Source organism: Dendropsophus ebraccatus, chromosome 5 (assembly GCF_027789765.1).
Source record: "Dendropsophus ebraccatus isolate aDenEbr1 chromosome 5, aDenEbr1.pat, whole genome shotgun sequence".
In the NCBI taxonomy this organism is placed as follows: Eukaryota; Metazoa; Chordata; class Amphibia; order Anura; family Hylidae; genus Dendropsophus; species Dendropsophus ebraccatus.
In genome coordinates, this window is record NC_091458.1 from 154,608,052 (window position 1) to 154,625,749 (window position 17,698).

The 17,698-nt window shown below is 44.6% G+C and overlaps 2 protein-coding genes across 9 annotated transcripts in view; one reads left to right on the plus strand and one right to left on the minus strand.

The window, feature by feature from the left end:
- The window catches only part of AIRIM (AFG2 interacting ribosome maturation factor), a 38,796-nt gene that overhangs the window by 2,061 nt on the left and 19,037 nt on the right, over nt 1-17,698 (plus strand). The window contains exons 2-4 of one of the 8 annotated variants that reach the window (XM_069971685.1): nt 1,134-1,199; nt 4,424-4,514; nt 12,868-12,977. The gene's annotated coding sequence lies outside the window, so the exon portion shown is untranslated. The other 7 variants (XM_069971688.1, XM_069971683.1, XM_069971682.1 and 4 more) reach the window with 7 other exon arrangements.
- Nucleotides 7,122-17,566, minus strand: SNIP1 (Smad nuclear interacting protein 1). Its single transcript, XM_069971680.1, has 4 exons — nt 17,165-17,566; nt 12,851-12,962; nt 11,543-12,102; nt 7,122-9,520 (listed from the first exon to the last, which is right to left on the minus strand). Exons 1-4 carry the CDS (start codon nt 17,302-17,304, stop codon nt 9,229-9,231), a joined length of 1,104 nt encoding a protein of 367 aa, XP_069827781.1. The 5' UTR covers nt 17,305-17,566; the 3' UTR covers nt 7,122-9,228.

Here is a 17,698-nt window from a genome sequence, read left to right on the forward strand (position 1 = left end):
CCTCGCGTGCATCCGCTCTGTGTGCTTTCCGCTCAAAGAATTGACATGTCAATGAGAGCGGAGGCACGCAGGACCTCCCATTGAAACACATAGCGGGCAGGATTCCACGGGTGGGGGTTTCGCACGGAATTTCGTCGCTGACTCTATAGTGTGAACGGACCCTAATAGAGACAAAGATCAGCTGGTGAAATGATCATTGGCTGATCGTTTCTTTAGGCTCAGACCTAAAATCACTGACCATGCATCGCTATGTGTAATACTGGCTTCACGGCAGCACGCGGTGCCAGGACGCATACTGCTGACGGACTCCAGCCACATGACGCCTAGCATTTGTCCTTCATTAGGAGGAACCCTAACCGCACCAGCATTTGGTCTCACAAGGGCTCTGAGGATCTCATCTTGGTACCCTATGGCAGTCAGGCTCCCTCTGGCAGCACATGGAGGGCTGTGTAGTCCCCCCAAAAAATGCCACCTCACACCACTACTGACTGTCTGCCAAACTGGTCAGGCTGAAGTATATTGCAGGCCGGAGATGGCTCTTCATGGCATCTCCAGACTCTGTCACATGTGCTCAGTGTGAACCTGTGAAGAGCTTAGGTCGCTAGTGGCGAATCTGCCAATCCTGGTGTTCTCTGGTAAAGGCCAAGCGTCCTGCATGTGTTGGGCTGTAACGTCGGGCCCTGATACCATCTTCATGGAGTTGGTTTGTGCAGACAACTGGCTGCTGGAGGTCATTTTGCAGGGCTCTGGCAGTGCTCCTCCTGTTCCTCCTTACTCAAAGGCGGAGGTAGCAGTCCTGCTGCTGGGTTGTTGCCCTCCTACAGCCTTCCCCATATTTCCTGGTATCTGCTCCATGCTCTATACACTGTGCTGACAGACACAGCTAACCTTCTTGCCACAGCTCGCATTGATTAGCCATCCTGGATGAGCTGCACTACCTGAGCCACTTGTGTGGGTTGTAGACACCGTCTCATGTTACCTCTATGGGTGAGAGCAATGACAATGCAAAAGTGACCAAAAATGAGAGCAGAGAAACTGTCTGTGGTCCCCACCTGTAGAATCTCTCCTGTATAGGGGTTATCCTGCTATTTGCCTATTGTTTCTACCTGTTAATTGTTCCATTTGTACAACAGCAGAAGAAACTGATTCCCCATCAGTGCTGCTTCATAACTGGACATTTCATGGTGATTTCATAAAAGGTGCGATTGACTTGGAGTTATATTGTGTTGTTTAAGTGTTCCCTTTATTTTTTTTGAGCAGTGTATTTTAGAGTTTCCACCATTTTTGTTGCCCGTAGTAGTAGAGCAGTATTGGGGGTAGTAGTAGCAGCAATGGTAGTGCAGGCTGTAGGGTAGTATTGGGGGTAGTAGTAGTCTTGCAGTACTGACTGCACTGACTAGCACAACATAGCACAGTACAGAGGCTGTAATACATGAAAACATGACAGGTCTTTTAGAAAGACGGCCCCACCAGACGCACACAGTGACAGGCACACTATTCACACCATGAAGTGGGCACCAGCTCCCCGTCTTGTGGGTCCGTGTGGCTGCGGACGGCGATCATGTAGGTGGGTGTGTGTTTGGTAGGGCAGCTTTTGCAGTTCTGCAGGTCGGAGTGGATTTTTTTTCTTTTCCTTGAAAACCAAATTTGTTTGAAAATAGATTCTAAAAATCTAGGCAAATTAATCGAATTAATTCGATTAATTGCCCAGCCCCAGTTTACACAATGTCATTTTAGGCTAAATAATAGCCGTAATTAACTATCATGATCATTTTTAACGGCTGAAATTATCTAAAAAACTGCAGTGTTTTTGCCTAAAAAAAACACAAGTCAACGTAGCCTTAATACAGAGATTTAAAAGTGGCGGAGCTCCTGGCATTGCGTATCATCGTGAATCCAGTCCACAGCACATATTCCACGCACGAAGCATATTCTCTGAACGTGTGAACATGGCCTTAGCCTGTACTCAGGCTTCATAAGGATGCATTCACAAGTTCCGTGAATATGGTTTGTGCAAGGAATAGGTGCTGTGGACCAGATTCACGGATGTCCCAGCACCACGTATCATTAGGATGCCAGGAGCTCCGCAACATTTCAAATCTTTGCGCCACTGTACTGACACAGGTGTGTGGCTGTGTCAGTACAGTATAGTGAACATTTTAACTGTCTCAGATAATAATGATACACATTGCTGGGGAGGCCCACAGCAAATCTTCCATGCATGGAATGTGTCAATGCGGCCTAATAAGAAGGAATTTATCACCCCCTGCACCTGAGTAGAATGTCAAAGTAGTGCAAATATTTTGTGCAAAAACTGGTACAGGTAATAATAAATTTTTCCCCAGTGTCTGGAAGATGACCCATCATATCTCCCTAGCAGAGGCTTCTTTTTCTAAATCGTGTTGTCACATATTGCGGTAGAAGGGGTCACTGCCAGGCTCGCTTTGCATCTTTTTCATCAGTCTTCATATGGCCAGTATATCATACAGTATTGTATTAAACTTAAAGGGCGAGAGGGCTCTTTTCACTATGCTTAGGGAGGGGTGGGGTTAAAGGAACAACGTCCACTTACTTCCCCGGTTACAGCGCTGGGTCCTGCATCATGCTGCTCTGGTCTCCAGCCACTTGCTGGTCTATGACGCGGCTTGAGATGTGACGTTTCAAGCCCCCTCCGCCATTCAGAAGAGGGACCCCACTACAGCGGCTGAATGACTGCGCGGGCTTGAAACATCACATCTCAAGCTGCATCATAGACCAGGAAGCAGCCAGAGACTGGAGCAGCCCAATGTAGGACCCAGCGCCAGAACCAAGGAGATAACGCTTGGTTCACACTACGTTTTTGCAATCCGTTTCTTGTGCAAAAGATGGATGGAAAAAAAATGGATGCGTGTGTGCATCCGTTTTTCCATTGAATTCTATTACAAGAAGAAACGGATCAAAACGGATCAGGTTTTTTTTTTATTTTAACGGGCACAAAAATGAGGTCGACTACGTTTTTGTGTACGTAAAAAAAAAAAAAAAAAAAGATACGTTTTGATCCTTTTTTTTTATATTGGAATTCAATGGAAAAACGGATGCACACACATTCATCAGTTTTTTGCAAAAAACTGATTAAAAAACACGTCAAAAACGTAGTGTGAACCAAGCCTAAGCGGACGCCATTGCTTTCATCCACTTCCTCCCCAGCCATAGTGAAAAAAAGCCCTCCCCCTTTAAAATAAAAACCCTAGAAGAACCTATAGGTTAAAGGGAACCTGTCGCTTAACCCCCCCCCCCCCCCGTGCCAGGGTGAAGGCCACCCAACCCCCCGCTAGAGCCCCGGATACTTACCCCTTCTCTCCAAGTTCCGCATCTGGAGCCAACCCGGGACAGAGATATCCCCGTCAGCAGCCGTGCGTGCGCTCCTGACATGAGTCCGACGCCCATAGAGAATGACGGCTCCATTCATTCTCTATGGGCGTTGGACTCTTCTCAGAAGCCCGCGCTCCTGGCTTCTGACGGGGATATCTACGTCCCGGGAACGGCTCCTATACAACCATCTGACACGTCATAGCGACATATCACAAGTTTGTATTGTTGGAGGTCTGCTCACCATACCCCCTAAAGTGATAGGGCAGAAGCGCGGCTGCACCTGCTGTGCCCCTTCCTCACCACTCTAAACAGCTAAAATGAGCGGTATACTGACTTATAATGGAAATTTATGGGATGTCCGGCAATTCTGTAAGCCAGAAGTCCCATAGACCCTCATTACAAAAGCCTGTATACCGCACGTTAGAGCAGAAATAAAATGGCACAGCGCATGTAGCCGCACACCTCTGCCAGGGGCCCCCAACAACACGTCAAATGTTTGTCTCGGCACTTGATTCCCTGTGGCTGCAGAAGTTGGATGCCGCCCTAGGGCTGCCAGGAAAACATGGATGCAGCCTATGGACTATGACTGTGTCCATGTTTTCCAGGGCTGCGTACAACTTCTCCAGCTACAAGAAACGTTGCCGATCTCAAACAGTTTAGTAAAACACCATTCGTCATAAATTGGAAGCCATGAAAACTGAAGGTAGAACTAGTCAGGTACAGAACAGGTTCAAATATACTATAAAAAAAAAAGGTCACTCGTGTTACAGACATTTTGTACAATATGTAAATTAGACTTTATTTCATATTTTGGGACTATTTACAGTACAAAAGATCTGGATATGTATGGCACTGCTTGGTCCACACATACAAGTAATGTATACAGAAGAAAATAAAGCAAAAGCTAAATGGTAACAATATGCAATACAAGTTTACAACTAAATCCCACTAGACTATAACAGGGCAACATTTACTGATTTATATGGGAGGTTCCTATATATACTATGCCTTACTTCTATAGGCCTGTTTAGACTTTATCAATCTTGTCTGACATCCATGTTTTCCTATAAAGGTGTCACTTCTCTCACACAGTTGTTGGATGTGACCAGGACAGACTGGTGAAAGTGTCCATTCACTGACAGCAAGAACACACTGAGAAGAAGGTAAGGAATTAAAACAAGGAAGCTTTAAAGTGTCCCTGTCCTTATAACTTTTAAAACCTAAAAAAAACAGTAGATGTGATATAAAGAAAGTTTGCAATTTACATTTGTTTTTTAGTTATAAAGGAAAACATGGGACTTCCTGTGTGCGGACTTTTTTTTTTCCTTTCAGAGTCCAGGAGACTGGAACTTGATCCAGTAAGTATAGCTGTAATATAGCAGCCTTCAGGAGACTGGACCTGGATACAGTAAGTATAGCTGTAATATAGCAGCCTTCAGGAGACTGGACCTGGATACAGTAAGTATAGCTGTAATATAGTAGCCTTCAGGAGACTGGACCTGGATACAGTAAGTATAGCTGTTATATAGCTGCCTTCAGGAGACTGGACCTGGATACAGTAAGTAAAGCTGTTATATAGCTGCCTTCAGGAGACTGGACCTGGATACAATAAGTATAGCTGTTATATAGCAGCCTTCAGGAGACTGGACCTGGATACAGTAAGTAAAGCTGTTATATAGCTGCCTTCAGGAGACTGGACCTGGATACAATAAGTATAGCTGTCTTCAGGAGACTGGACCTGGATACAGTAAGTATAGCTGTAATATAGAAGCCTTCAGGAGACTGGACCTGGAGACAGTAAGTATAACTGTCATATAGCAGCCTTCAGGAGACTGGACCTGGATACAGTAAGTATAGCTGTCTTCAGGAGACTGGACCTGGATACAGTAAGTATAGCTGTAATATAGAAGCCTTCAGGAGACTGGACCTGGATACATAAGTATAGTTGTAATATAGCAGCCTTCAGGAGACTGGACCTGGATACAGTAAGTATAGCTGTAATATAGTAGCCTTCAGGAGACTGGACCTGGATACAGTAAGTATAGCTGTTATATAGCTGCCTTCAGGAGACTGGACCTGGATACAGGCAAGTATAGCTTTGTTTTACAGCGTAATAAAAAAAAATGGCTGTCAATTGCAAACTCTCTTTATATCACTTTTACTGTCGATTTATATTTATTTTGAAAGTAACAACAGGAACACTAACCTTTTGTTACAGTCCAGCAAATGTTTACACCACTATGGATGTATGGAAAAAGATGAACATATTTAACTTGGTTTAATATAATCAAAGTCAAACTATGCAGGCTATGTAGATGAGGACATGAGCCAAAACACCATACGTTTTCCTAGTCCACTAAACATTTTACCATTTCTTTAAATTACTAGCAAAGTCAGTTTTTTTTTGTTTTTGTTTTTTTTTTTATAGCTTCATGCACAACGGTATGGCCTGGAAAGTAAATAAGTAGGGGCCTTCCTTTATTTGTTTGTAAAGGAGGTGCAGATAATGTTGGCACTATACAAATATATATCTATATATAATTTCTGTTGTACAGATGCCATTGGTAGCTGTGGACGAGTTGGGTTACAGGTCAGACTTTACCACATGGATCCTAGTATGAGGCCAACAGTCTCCATTAACTGGCAGGAGCTATTTACTCCCAACCTAACCACAACTGTAGTTTGAGAAGATTAGATGAACTTTGGGAAAGACCAGAATAAACCATAGATTTAAGTGTCTATCAAATATGGTTATATTTTTTTTTTCTTCCAAATCATCTGGTGTCAGAATGTTATATAGATTTGTCATTTACTTCTATTAAATATTTCAGTACTTATCAGCTGCTGCATGTCCTGCAGGAAGCTGTGTATTATTTCCAGTCTGACACAGTGCTCTCTGCTGCCACCTCTGTCCATGTTAGGAACTGTCCAAATCTCGAAAGGTTTTCTCTGGGGATTTGCTGTTGCTTTGAACAGTTCCTGACATGGACAGAGGTGGCAGCAGAGAGCACTGTGTCAGACTGGAACAAATACACCACTTCCTACAGGGCATACAGCAGCTGATAAGTAGTGGAAGACTGATTTTTTTATTTTTTTTTTAAATAGAAGTAAATTACAAATATATATAACTTTCTGGTGCATAAGTGTGTTTTGGCCTCAGAGGTTATCACTTTCCTCCATAAACTGCACCACCCTTGTCTTCAGTTTTCATGTGGTATTGCAGCTCAGTTCCATTAAAGAAAACCGAGCTAACCAGCATAGAAAACACACCATGGGGACAAGTAGTTTTTTTTTTGTCTCTAATCTTCAATCACCCCTTTAAGGGCAAGTATACATGTCAAATTTACATCAGATATATTTCTACTGCAAACATCTGCAGCTTGTGGATGAGGTTTGTATAAGGGGTTGTCCAGCGAAAATCTTTTTCTTTCAAATCAACTGATATCAGAAAGTTACATCGATTTGTAATTTACCTCTATTAAAAACTCTAAAGTCTTTCCATACTTATTAACTGCTGTATGTCCTGCAGGAAATGTTTTATTTTCAGTCTGACACAGTGCTCTCTGCTGACATCTGTGGTCGAGACAGGAACTCGGTCTCGGTTTTATATGAATCCCCATAGAAAACCTTTCCTGCCCTTGGACAGAGATTGCAGCAGAGAGCACTGTGTCAGACTGAAAATAAAACAACATTTCCTGCATGACATACAGCAGCTGATAAGTATGGAAAGACTTGAGATTTTTTAAGTGAAGTAAATTACAAATCTGTATAACTTTCTGACACCAGTTGATTTGAAAGAAAAAGATTTTCGCTGGACAATCCCTTTAACAGGTGGACTCTCAGATTTGACTTGGATTTTAGTGAGGAATCCATGCATGTGTGTTACACTCCTGCTTTCAGCTTACAGATGATGTAAACAATTTCTTAAGGTGCCAAAATACATCAAATGGTTTTCTTGTCCAGTGTTCTGGCTTTTCTCTTACACATATAGGGGTCTGTAGTCTCACTAGAAGACCCTCTATACTGCTGCTGGTCCAGTTTACAGTACTGAATACCACCACAAGACCAATGTAGTTCGGAGCTGGACCAGTGTGTTTGTTTTTTTTTATTTTAAGAATGTACAAATTTCTTATAATACGAACAAAGGGATAAAATAAAAATAAAAAAAAATCACCAGTTGACATTTTTTTCAACATTTGTAATCCAACAAAAAATTCTTAACCATTTTACAGTTAGAAAGCAAGCTAGTCATTGATATTTTGCATACATACAGTACATGCCTCAATATCTACCCAATGTAGATACAATGAAGCCATAGATATAATGAGACACATTCCATATAAATATATATATTTTTTTCCATTAAATTCTTTAGCCATAATTTATAGAACTTTAAAGGGGGTCCTAATCCGATGCATTGTGTGAAATTGAACTTTTTTTAAATGTACAAGCATTTCTGAACCTGTTCTCTATGAGACATATAGACTTACTAATCCCCCATGTGTCCGCATTGGTTGGATAAGCTGCTGCCCTTGCTTATGACCCACTAAGAAGGGCCAGACATGCTCAGATCTACTGCAATCCACAGGAAGTACCGGCTGTTGGTCTCCACTGAACCTGCAACCTGAAGTGTGGGAAAGTGTGTGCACTGTTACATAGCAACAGCGGGGTCACAGTTCAAAGAGAAAAAACAGGAAGTGATTAAATCCATGGAGAAAAATGGTAAAGTGATGAGCAAATTTACAGTAATAGCGAAGCGCTTCACTTCTAAGGGTCCTATTCCATGAGCTGATGGGGGCCCGATCAATAATGTAAACGAGCGCCGATCTGTTAGATCGGCGCTTGTTTACTGGGCCTATTACACGGCCCGATAATTGTTTAGCAAGGGCTGCAGCCTTTGTTTAAACACCATACATTACCTACACATGTTGCAGGGCTTCTGCCTCCTGATCCCATCCATCAGCAGCTTCGGTGCAGCCTGTCTGAGCTGACAGACTTCTCAGCCAATCACTGACCGAAGCTGCTGCGCATGGGACGAGGAGAAAGAAGGAGCGCAGGAGAAGACCTGCAACATGCTTAGATAAAGCATTGTGCTTGTGAAATCGCCGGCCGCACACCGCTATTCCACCTAGCGATGCGCTGTAGGTGCCCGATGATTTTAGGTTTGAAACTAAATAAACGATCAGCCGATAACACGATCGGCTGATCATTGTCTCTATTCCACGGAGCGATAATCGGCCGCTTATCGCTCCGTGGAATAGGGCCCTAACTCACTGCTGCTCCTTTCCAGGTGCTGGGAAAAGCTGAATCCAGTCCTGGGAAACTGGGAGAAGTTTCTCAGGACTGGATCGAGCTTTTCCAGGCACCTAGGGGGGAGCAGAGTTAGAAGGCAGCCGGCTGTTGAGCGGATTGCAGAGATAATGAAGCGCTTTGCTTCCTTATTACTCCAAACTGGCTCATCTCTATCTCATATGTGATTGTATGAACTTCCTGACCCTTCTTAAGCTGTAGCTACACTATTACAGAGTTTCTTAGCCTATTCAGCGAATAAACTACTGGGAAGGCAGGACTGTTTAATATCAGTATGTGATCCCTTCGCCCAGGAGGCAATAGCCATGTAGAAATAGAATGAAACAAATACAATACACCGTTACAAATTTACAGAATAAAAACAGCAGTGTGTACAAAGTATATCTGAGAATTGTTCACGTTCAATGACACCTGAGAATTGGGGGGGAAAGCACACCAATACCACTAGTTCCATATGGTCTTAAGAAAGGAAAAAATAAATCTTAAAAATACTCCAAGGCCAGAAAACCCACCCGTTACAACCTGATATTACTGGTCAATTTGACAAGTGGGTGCAGAATAATCTTCTTAGTCATCTGTGCCCGCATCTTCTTCCTCCTCCTCCTCCTCCTCCTCCTCATCTTCGTCATCATCATCCTCCTTCTTCTCCACTTCGGAAGTATCTGAGGATTCATGTAAAACAACATATTCCCTGCTGCTGAAGCCAAATTTCAGTACATCCTTTTCTTTCAGTTCATAGTACCGCTGGGGCTCAATTCTTTGGTTGTTTAGGTAAGTGCCATTGCCAGACCCAAGGTCAATGATGTATGGTCTAACCCGTCTACCAGTTGTTCCGTCCGCGCGGGTAAACTCCACCATCCTAGAAACAAAAAGACAAAATTAGGCAAAACTGCCTACTTCCATGCCACACAGTCTATGTCTTCAATGGGTAAAAAAGGATATGCTGAACCACCTTGGAAAGATTGGTTTACCTTTAAGCCAGCATTTTACTCCAACAACGAGTTTTAGGAGGATGAAAGTAGTAACATGCTCACCTCCCCCGCTCGGCTCTGGTGCCGGTATACCGCAGCTCTGGTCCCGGCCACTCCTGGGTCCAAGTGGGGACCTGGGACAAGATGTGTAAGGCCTGCGCAGTCAGTCACTTCCATAGAGTGGTCTCACCTCGGCTGCTGGCTGACTGGTTGGGTCTAACACTTCACATCCCAGGTCCCCACTCAGACTGGAGACTGGAGCAATGGGATACAGACTACGGCCGTAGTACAGCACCACAATGTATGCAACTGTACGTTGTGGTGCAGAAGGGTGTTAAGCGGTTAAATGTCAGAGATGGCAGCTCTGGTCTTGGCTGTTATAGCCAACACCTACTATGGATAGCACAAGCCATCCAAACAATGTAACAGTAGGCTGTGGTGTGCAAAGATATTCAGCAATACAATATACAGGTAAGTCATAGGCTCAGATGTATTAACCCAAGACGAAAACATATGTGATTGTCTCAGACAGCAACAACCAATCACAGCTCACCTTTCATTTAACTAAAGTAATTTGGGAAACAAAGGCAGAGTTATGATTGGCTGCTATCTGTCTGAGGCAAAAATCAGACAGACTGATATACCTAGGCCATAGGTTACACAGTGTCCATTTTTTTTCCGTCCAAGTAATATACTTTAATCACAGTGGCCAAAAAAGTCACGAGGGTGGGATATCCAACCCAGTGTATACCTCCAATAGTCCAACAAATGTAATCACAGAAGGGGGTACGATTAAAATGTAACCTTTGATGATACTGCTATATAAAATACATAATAATCCCCACAAAGAAAAACAACAAAAAAAAAAAACTACAAATATCGGTCGCACACTATGGACCTGCACATTTAGGGGTGTAAACAGACCAAGCAGAAGCACATATAAATGAGCACTCAGTGGGGCCAACTTGCAAAAAAATATGTAAACCGCTGTGCTTACCTGATCATAGGATGTGCTGCATGATTCCTTCGCCTGGTGCAATATAAAAAGATCAGTACCCAGCTTTTCAAGGGTTCTGAAAGGTAATAGGGAGGGAGTTAAGCCCTATTGTGCCCTAGTGTGTAAGTAGGCCGGCTCTCCCTACTCGCACAGGGTCTGATGGGGCACTCGACCACTAGTCCCGAGCTTCCCCTTTGAGAACACCCTACGCTATAAAGTGAAAAAACACAATTACTGTATAGGACAAAAGTCCTACTCCGACGTACGTTTCAAACCAAGTTGTTAGCATCATCGGGGAGGGAAACTAGTAGGGGGTAAATATACAAACAGAAACAGGGTATAATGTAAGTTACCTCCTTGCAATGGCTATGGAGAGTAACCGCTCACAGACGGCCATCTGGAGCTAATCACCAGTGAGCGAACATAACTCATGTCACAGCTACAGTGGTAGAAGGACCTCACTCATTCCTGGTGCGGGTGAAGGGCAGTGGCCACTTACATACTAGGGCACAATAGGGCTTAATTCCCTCCCTATTACCTTTCAGGACCTTTGGAAAGATGGGTACTGATTTTTTTAAAATTGCACCAGGCAAAGAAAACATGCAGCACGTCATATGATCAGGTAAGCACATCAGTTATCATATTTTTTGCAAGTTGGCACTGCCGAGAGCTTATTCATGTGTGCTTCTGCTTCGTCTGTTTAGACCCCTAAATGTGCATATATTGTACCCCCTTCTGTGATTACAAGAAAGATACTACTAGCTTATGAAACCCAACAGCTACATTATATATATATATATATATATATATATATATATATATATATATATATATATATATATATATATATATATATATATTTTTTTTTTTTTATATATTTTTTTCCCCCCTTCTTTCTGGTGCAAAATATTACCTGTACTGCAAGACTGCGTGTTGTTTGGAGCAAGAAGGGTGATCTATGGGTATGTCAGCAATCCGCCTTTGCCTGCCCAGCAGGTACGCACTTTGTCTATGGATGTACATGACTGGGAGAGCCTCATCGTTCTTGAAAGGATACAATCGCCAGCGTTTCTTTGGGATGCGAGATTCAGGGGGCTCGCTGTACTTTATTACCACACCCCTGAAAGTATTTGTGTCCTCAAGTAATGCACCAGAAAGTTCAAAATTTGGTGCTTCTTTCTTATTCCCAGTACTGTCATTCTCACTTCCTTGCTCTTCTCCTCCTCCTCCTCCTCCCTCTTCTTGTAGTTGTTGCTCTCTCTGCCTTCTCTCTCTCCTCCTCTCATTGTGGAAATCCCTTTCTGCTCTCTGCTCTCTCAGATTGTTCTCCTCTCGCTTCCTTTCTCTATGCCTGGATAGGTTATGGCTGCTCCTGTCTGCTTGGTCTCGGTGTCTGTTTCTTCTGGAATCTCCGCCCCTATTTACAGGTTGACGCTCATCTTGTACTCTCTGCGAGTGCTCTGTGTCTCTTTCCTTTGGCAAAGTTAGGAGAGGGGAAAAAACAAAGTGCTCAGCATACACAATCTAAACCTTAGCGATATGTGGAATGTTAAAGTGAAAATACAGGTATCAGCTCCTGACCACCGCTCTGATAGCTGAAAGCAGTGGTCGGGATCCTAGGCAACCAATGCCAAAACGACAGTGAGATAAAAGGGACCAAACTTTTAAATAAAATAAATATTGCTAATGCAACAACATTTGTAAAATTACTTTCTTTTTCATTTCCCACCACCTAACAAAAGTGTTGTTGGTGGGAATACCCCTTTAATGGAAAAGGCCAGCGAAAATTTTTATTAAAGTATTGTATTGCCCCCTAAAAGTTATACAAATCACCAATATACATTTATTAAGGGAAATGCTTATAAAGCGCTTTTTTTCCCTGCACTTTTCCTTACTACTGCATCAAGGCTTCACTATATGGATAACATGGTGATGTCACCTCCTGGATATCCAGGAAGTGACGTCACCATGATATCCAGGAAGTGACGTCACCATGATATCCAGGAAGTGACGTCACCATGATATCCAGGAAGTGACGTCACCATGTTATCCAGGAAGTGACGTCACCATGTTATCCAGGAAGTGACGTCACCATGTTATCCAGGAAGTGACGTCACCAAGTTATCCAGGAAGTGAAGCCTTGATGCAGTAGTAAGTAGTTAGCACACAAAAAATACCCCCCCCCCCTCATGATATTTAGTTAGATAAACTCTAAGTGTACCTGCTTTATTTTTACAGGAAGGTGGGGTGGACTCCTACTCTCACTCCTGGGCCTCCTATTCCTTGGAGATCGGCTGCGTTTGAGAGAGGATTTTTTCCGTTTCCCTGGTGACCTATATACAGAACAGGTGTTTAATGCCCGGAACTAAATAATTGTAAAGGAGAAGACAGATAGGTATCAATGTCTACATTTTAGAGAACAAGTGACCCCTAGACTGGAAGCCATGGAGCCCAGCAGTCATGTATCTGTTTAGGTCAGGTAGCACGGGGGCATCAGTTCTTGCAGCTTTGGAGTTTCTAGTACTGTGCACATTTAGTACTATCGGAAGCTATAATAGTTATAAAGGTCATGTCTAAGGGCCCTATTACACGGGGTGATTATCAAGGAAAAAATCTTTTGATCATTCAAAATTAAAACGATAAACATTTATGCAAGGGTCCTTTTACACAGAGATTTATCTGAGATTTTTGAAGCCAAAGCCAGAAACACACTATAGACGGAATACAGTTCATAAAGCCTGCCTTTGGCTTCAAAAATCCGTCAGATAAATGTGTGTGTGTGTGTGTAAAAGCACCCTTAATGCAGACAACGGGAAATCGTTCATGCATCATTGATCGTTGGTTCTGTGTCGACACCAAAATCATTGTTAGTCGTTTGTTAATTGTTCAGTGTATGGGTCCATTTACACAGAAAGATTATTTGACAGATTATCTGCCAAAGATTTGAAGCCAAAGCCAGAAACAGACTATAGACAGATCAGGTCATAAGGGAAAGCCTGAGATTTCTCCTCTTTTCCAATCCATTCCTGGCTTTGGCTTCAAATCTTTGGCAGATAATCTTTCTGTGTACATGGACCCTAAATAATTGTAACTAACGACCATTGTTCTGTGTAATATTGTCGATCTCGTTTGCGATCGTTTACAGTTACAAATCGCTTTGTCTAATAGGACCCTGAGTCAATATGGAGATACCTAAATAATAATAAACTAAACTGTTCCGGCACTATCAGATTGGATGGCGTCAGTGTAGGGACCTGACGCTAACTGGTAGCAACAAGAACGGCCGCACAGCTATAAGAAAAGATGTTCCAGAATGGTTACTCCATTAGGAATACAGGAATTTACTAAAGCAAGCATGTAAGGAGAGGCCACTGGTTCTCTTTAAAAGGGGTTGTCCAGCGAAAATCTTTTTCTTTCAAATCAACTGATATCAGAAAGTTATGAAGATTTGTAATTTACTTCTATTAAAAAAATCTCAGGTCATCCCATACTTATTAGCTGCTGTATGTCCTACAGGAAATGTTTTATTTTCAGTCTGACACAGTGCTCACTGCTGACATCTCTGGCCGAGACAGGAACTCTGTCTCGGTTTTATATGAATCCCCATAGAAAACCTCTCCTGCTCTGGACAGTTCCTGTATCGGCCAGAGGTGGCAGCAGAGAGCACTGTGTCAGACTGAAAATAAAACACTTCCTGCAGGACATAAAGCAGCTAATAAGTATGGGGAGACCTGAGATTTTTTTAATATAAGTAAATTACAAATCTATATAACTTTGATATTAGGTGATTTGAAAGAAAAAGATTTTCGCTGGACAATCCCTTTAACACTGGAGAGAGGAAGGGTTACCCCAGTGTCACACCGTTGGCCAGTCTAAGCCTGCATTCACACAGACCATGTTCTGTCTGTGAAACACGCACCGTGGCAATTCAAAGAGTTTCCTCACAGCCAGCATGATGTCGATACATTGCGCCGTCCAGGACTCGCATTACACGTCCATGTCATCTGTGTTTCACAGACGGACGTGCACGCATGGGACGTGCGAATGCAGCCTAAGGCAGGTGGTAGAATCTTATATTGAAAGGTAAAAAAAAATTCTTTTTCACAGGAACGGAGACACCTAACACCTTTATGTATAACGCCAATTTAACACGAACGCATCGCTATGCCTAATGTTACAGCACCTGGTCAGCACCGACGTGTGGATCGCGGTGGTGCCAGACATTTTTCAAACCAACGCCCGGTTCCCAATCTGCAATTCTACAAGAGGTCACCGAGGGGAGGAGATATCAGTGCGCCGAGCAGCCGTAACTACAGACCGAGAAACCGGACGGCAGTATGGAAAATGGGCCGTGCCACCGAGATCTACACACCTGAAAAAAAATATATATTCATTAGGCAGAGTGTTACATTGGCGTCACACATAGGAAAAAAAAAAAAAATGGAGAGTGTATGGCGCAATACTACAACTCCCATCATGCCTGGACAAGTGTCACTGTTTTTTTTTTTTTCAGAAATCAATAGTACAGGCGATTTTAAGAAACTCTGTAATTGGGTTTATTAGCCAAAAAATGCATTTTTATCATGAAAAAGCAGTCTGAGGCTCCCCCCCTGTCTTCATTGTTCTATATGGAGAGTGGAGGGGTGGAGGGAGATGAGGCACCAAAACAGGACAACAAAGAGTTAATTTACAGCTACATTACCAGGCTCTCTCCTATGAAGTCAGCACTGACCTCTGAATACTGGCTTTCACACAGGTCCTGCTGTGTAATCCTTTGTTCTCTGTTGGCGACTAATCTCCCTCCTCCCCCCTCCATAGATTAGACAGGGCTCGACTAATGTAAAAGAGTCGAGATTTCCTGATGAGCAGTGAACGAGAGAGAGGAAGGAGAAGGGGGGAACTTTTTGAATGCAGACAATGGCAGATTTGCCTAATAAACCCAATTACAAAGTTTCTTAAAATCGCCTGGACTATTGATTTCTGCAAAAAAAAAAAAAAAAAAAAAGTCCAGGCGATTTTAAAGGGAACCTGTCACCCCCCGTACCGGGGTGACAGGCTCCCGACCCCCCGTTAGAGACCCCTATACTTACCTCATCCCGCCGGGTCCCGCTTCTGGATTCGGTCGGGTCCCGGAGATCTCAGCCGCTGCAGCCCGGCGCGCGCGCTGAGAGATGAGTCCAACACCCATAGAGAATGACAGGAGAGTCCAGCGCTCCGTCATTCTCTATGAGCGTTGGACTCATCTGTCAGCGCGCGCGCCGGGCTGCAGCGGCTGAGATCTCCGGGACCCGACCGAATCCAGAAGCGGGACCCGGCGGGATGAGGTAAGTATAGGGGTCTCTAACGGGGGGTCGGGAGCCTGTCACCCCGACACGGGGGGTGACAGGTTCCCTTTAAGACACTTTGTAATTGGGTTTATTAGGCAAATCTGCCATTATCTGCATTTACTGCTCATTATCAGGAAATCTCAACTCTTTTACATCAGTCGAGCCCTGTGTAACCTATGGAGTTCCCCATCACTGGACTACAAGGCTGACAGCTGCACAGGCGTCATAGTAAGTGGTGGGTTAGGACGTGCTGGGAGTTGTAGTTCCCCAGGCTTCTCCTCTATGACCCCCAGCACACAGCTTCTCATAGTAAGTGGTGGGTTGGGACATGCTGGGAGTTGTAGTTCCCCAGGCTTCCCCTGTATGACCCCCAGCACACAGCTTCTCATAGTAAGTGGAGTGGTTAGGACATACTGGGAGTTGTAGTTCCCCAGGCTTCTCCTCTATGACCCCCAGCACACAGCCTCTCATAGTAAGTGGTGGGTTGGGACATGCTGGGAGTTGTAGTTCCCCAGGCTTCCCCTGTATGACCCCCAGCACACAGCCTCTCATAGTAAGTGGTGGGTTAGGACATGCTGGGAGTTGTAGTTCCCCAGGCTTCCCCTGTATGACCCCCAGCACACAGCCTCTCATAGTAAGTGGTGGGTTAGGACATACTGGGAGTTGTAGTTCCCCAGGCTTCTCCTCTATGAACCCCAGCACACAGCCTCTCATAGTAAGTGGTGGGTTGGGACATGCTGGGAGTTGTAGTTCCCCAGGCTTCCCCTGTATGACCCCCAGCACACAGCCTCTCATAGTAAGTGGTGGGTTAGGACATGCTGGGAGTTGTAGTTCCCCAGGCTTCTCCTCTATGAACCCCAGCACACAGCCTCTCATAGTAAGTGGTGGGTTAGGACATGCTGGGAGTTGTAGTTCCCCAGGCTTCCCCTGTATGACCCCCAGCACACAGCTTCTCATAGTAAGTGGTGGGTTAGGACATGCTGGGAGTTGTAGTTCCCCAGGCTTCCCCTGTATGACCCCCAGCACACAGCTTCTCATAGTAAGTGGTGGGTTAGGACATGCTGGGAGTTGTAGTTCCCCAGGCTTCCCCTGTATGACCCCCAGCACACAGCCTCTCATAGTAAGTGGTTAGGACATGCTGGGAGTTGTAGTTCCCCAGGCTTCCCCTGTATGACCCCCAGCACACAGCCTCTCCCAGGCCGCCTCACCTGCTCCGTCTCCGGGCCGCCGGTGAGTCCCCCTGGCTGTTCCCGGAGCTGGGACTGCGCCGTGCCCGGTGCCGCCTCTCCTCCTTGATGGTGTCCGGACTGTGCGGCCTCCTCTTCTTGTGCCTCCCCTCCTCCTTCATCCTGTCCAGCTCTCCGCGCACTCTAGTCACAATACAGGAGCGGGTAGCCTCGGCTACGACGCCGGATAAAGCAGAGGACGCCGGGAGGGTTTAGCTTCCGGTGGCCGGCTGCTCACTTCCGGTTGTATGTCGGCGGCCGGCACTGGAGACTTTTCCGATAACAAAGTATTATATCCCATCAGAGCCCGGTGTTCTGTCCCGTCACCGGAGAGACCGCGAGCGCGTCACCCAATTCCCATACCAGACCGAAGCCGACAACGCGTTGTTTGTGTGCTATTGTAAGGACTAATAAAGTTTGTTGACATAGTGATGACGTAGAGGGGCGGTCCCCCGGCCACACGCTGCCAGGTACGTCTCCCGTGCCGCCGCGCTGCGTGCGTTACTTTGCTGTGTG

What these genes read in the sequence shown, in the direction of transcription:
- SNIP1 (XM_069971680.1), bottom strand. Translation starts at nt 17,304, where the DNA reads ATGAAGGAGGAGGGGAGGCACAAGAAGAGGAGGCCGCACAGTCCGGAC. An exon ending in GCGGCCCGGAGACGGAGCAG is followed by an intron (nt 12,963 to 17,164) that starts GTGAGGCGGCCT and finishes TTCTGTATATAG; the next exon opens with GTCACCAGGGAAACGGAAAA. An exon ending in TTCCTGTAAAAATAAAGCAG is followed by an intron (nt 12,103 to 12,850) that starts GTACACTTAGAG and finishes ACTTTGCCAAAG; the next exon opens with GAAAGAGACACAGAGCACTC.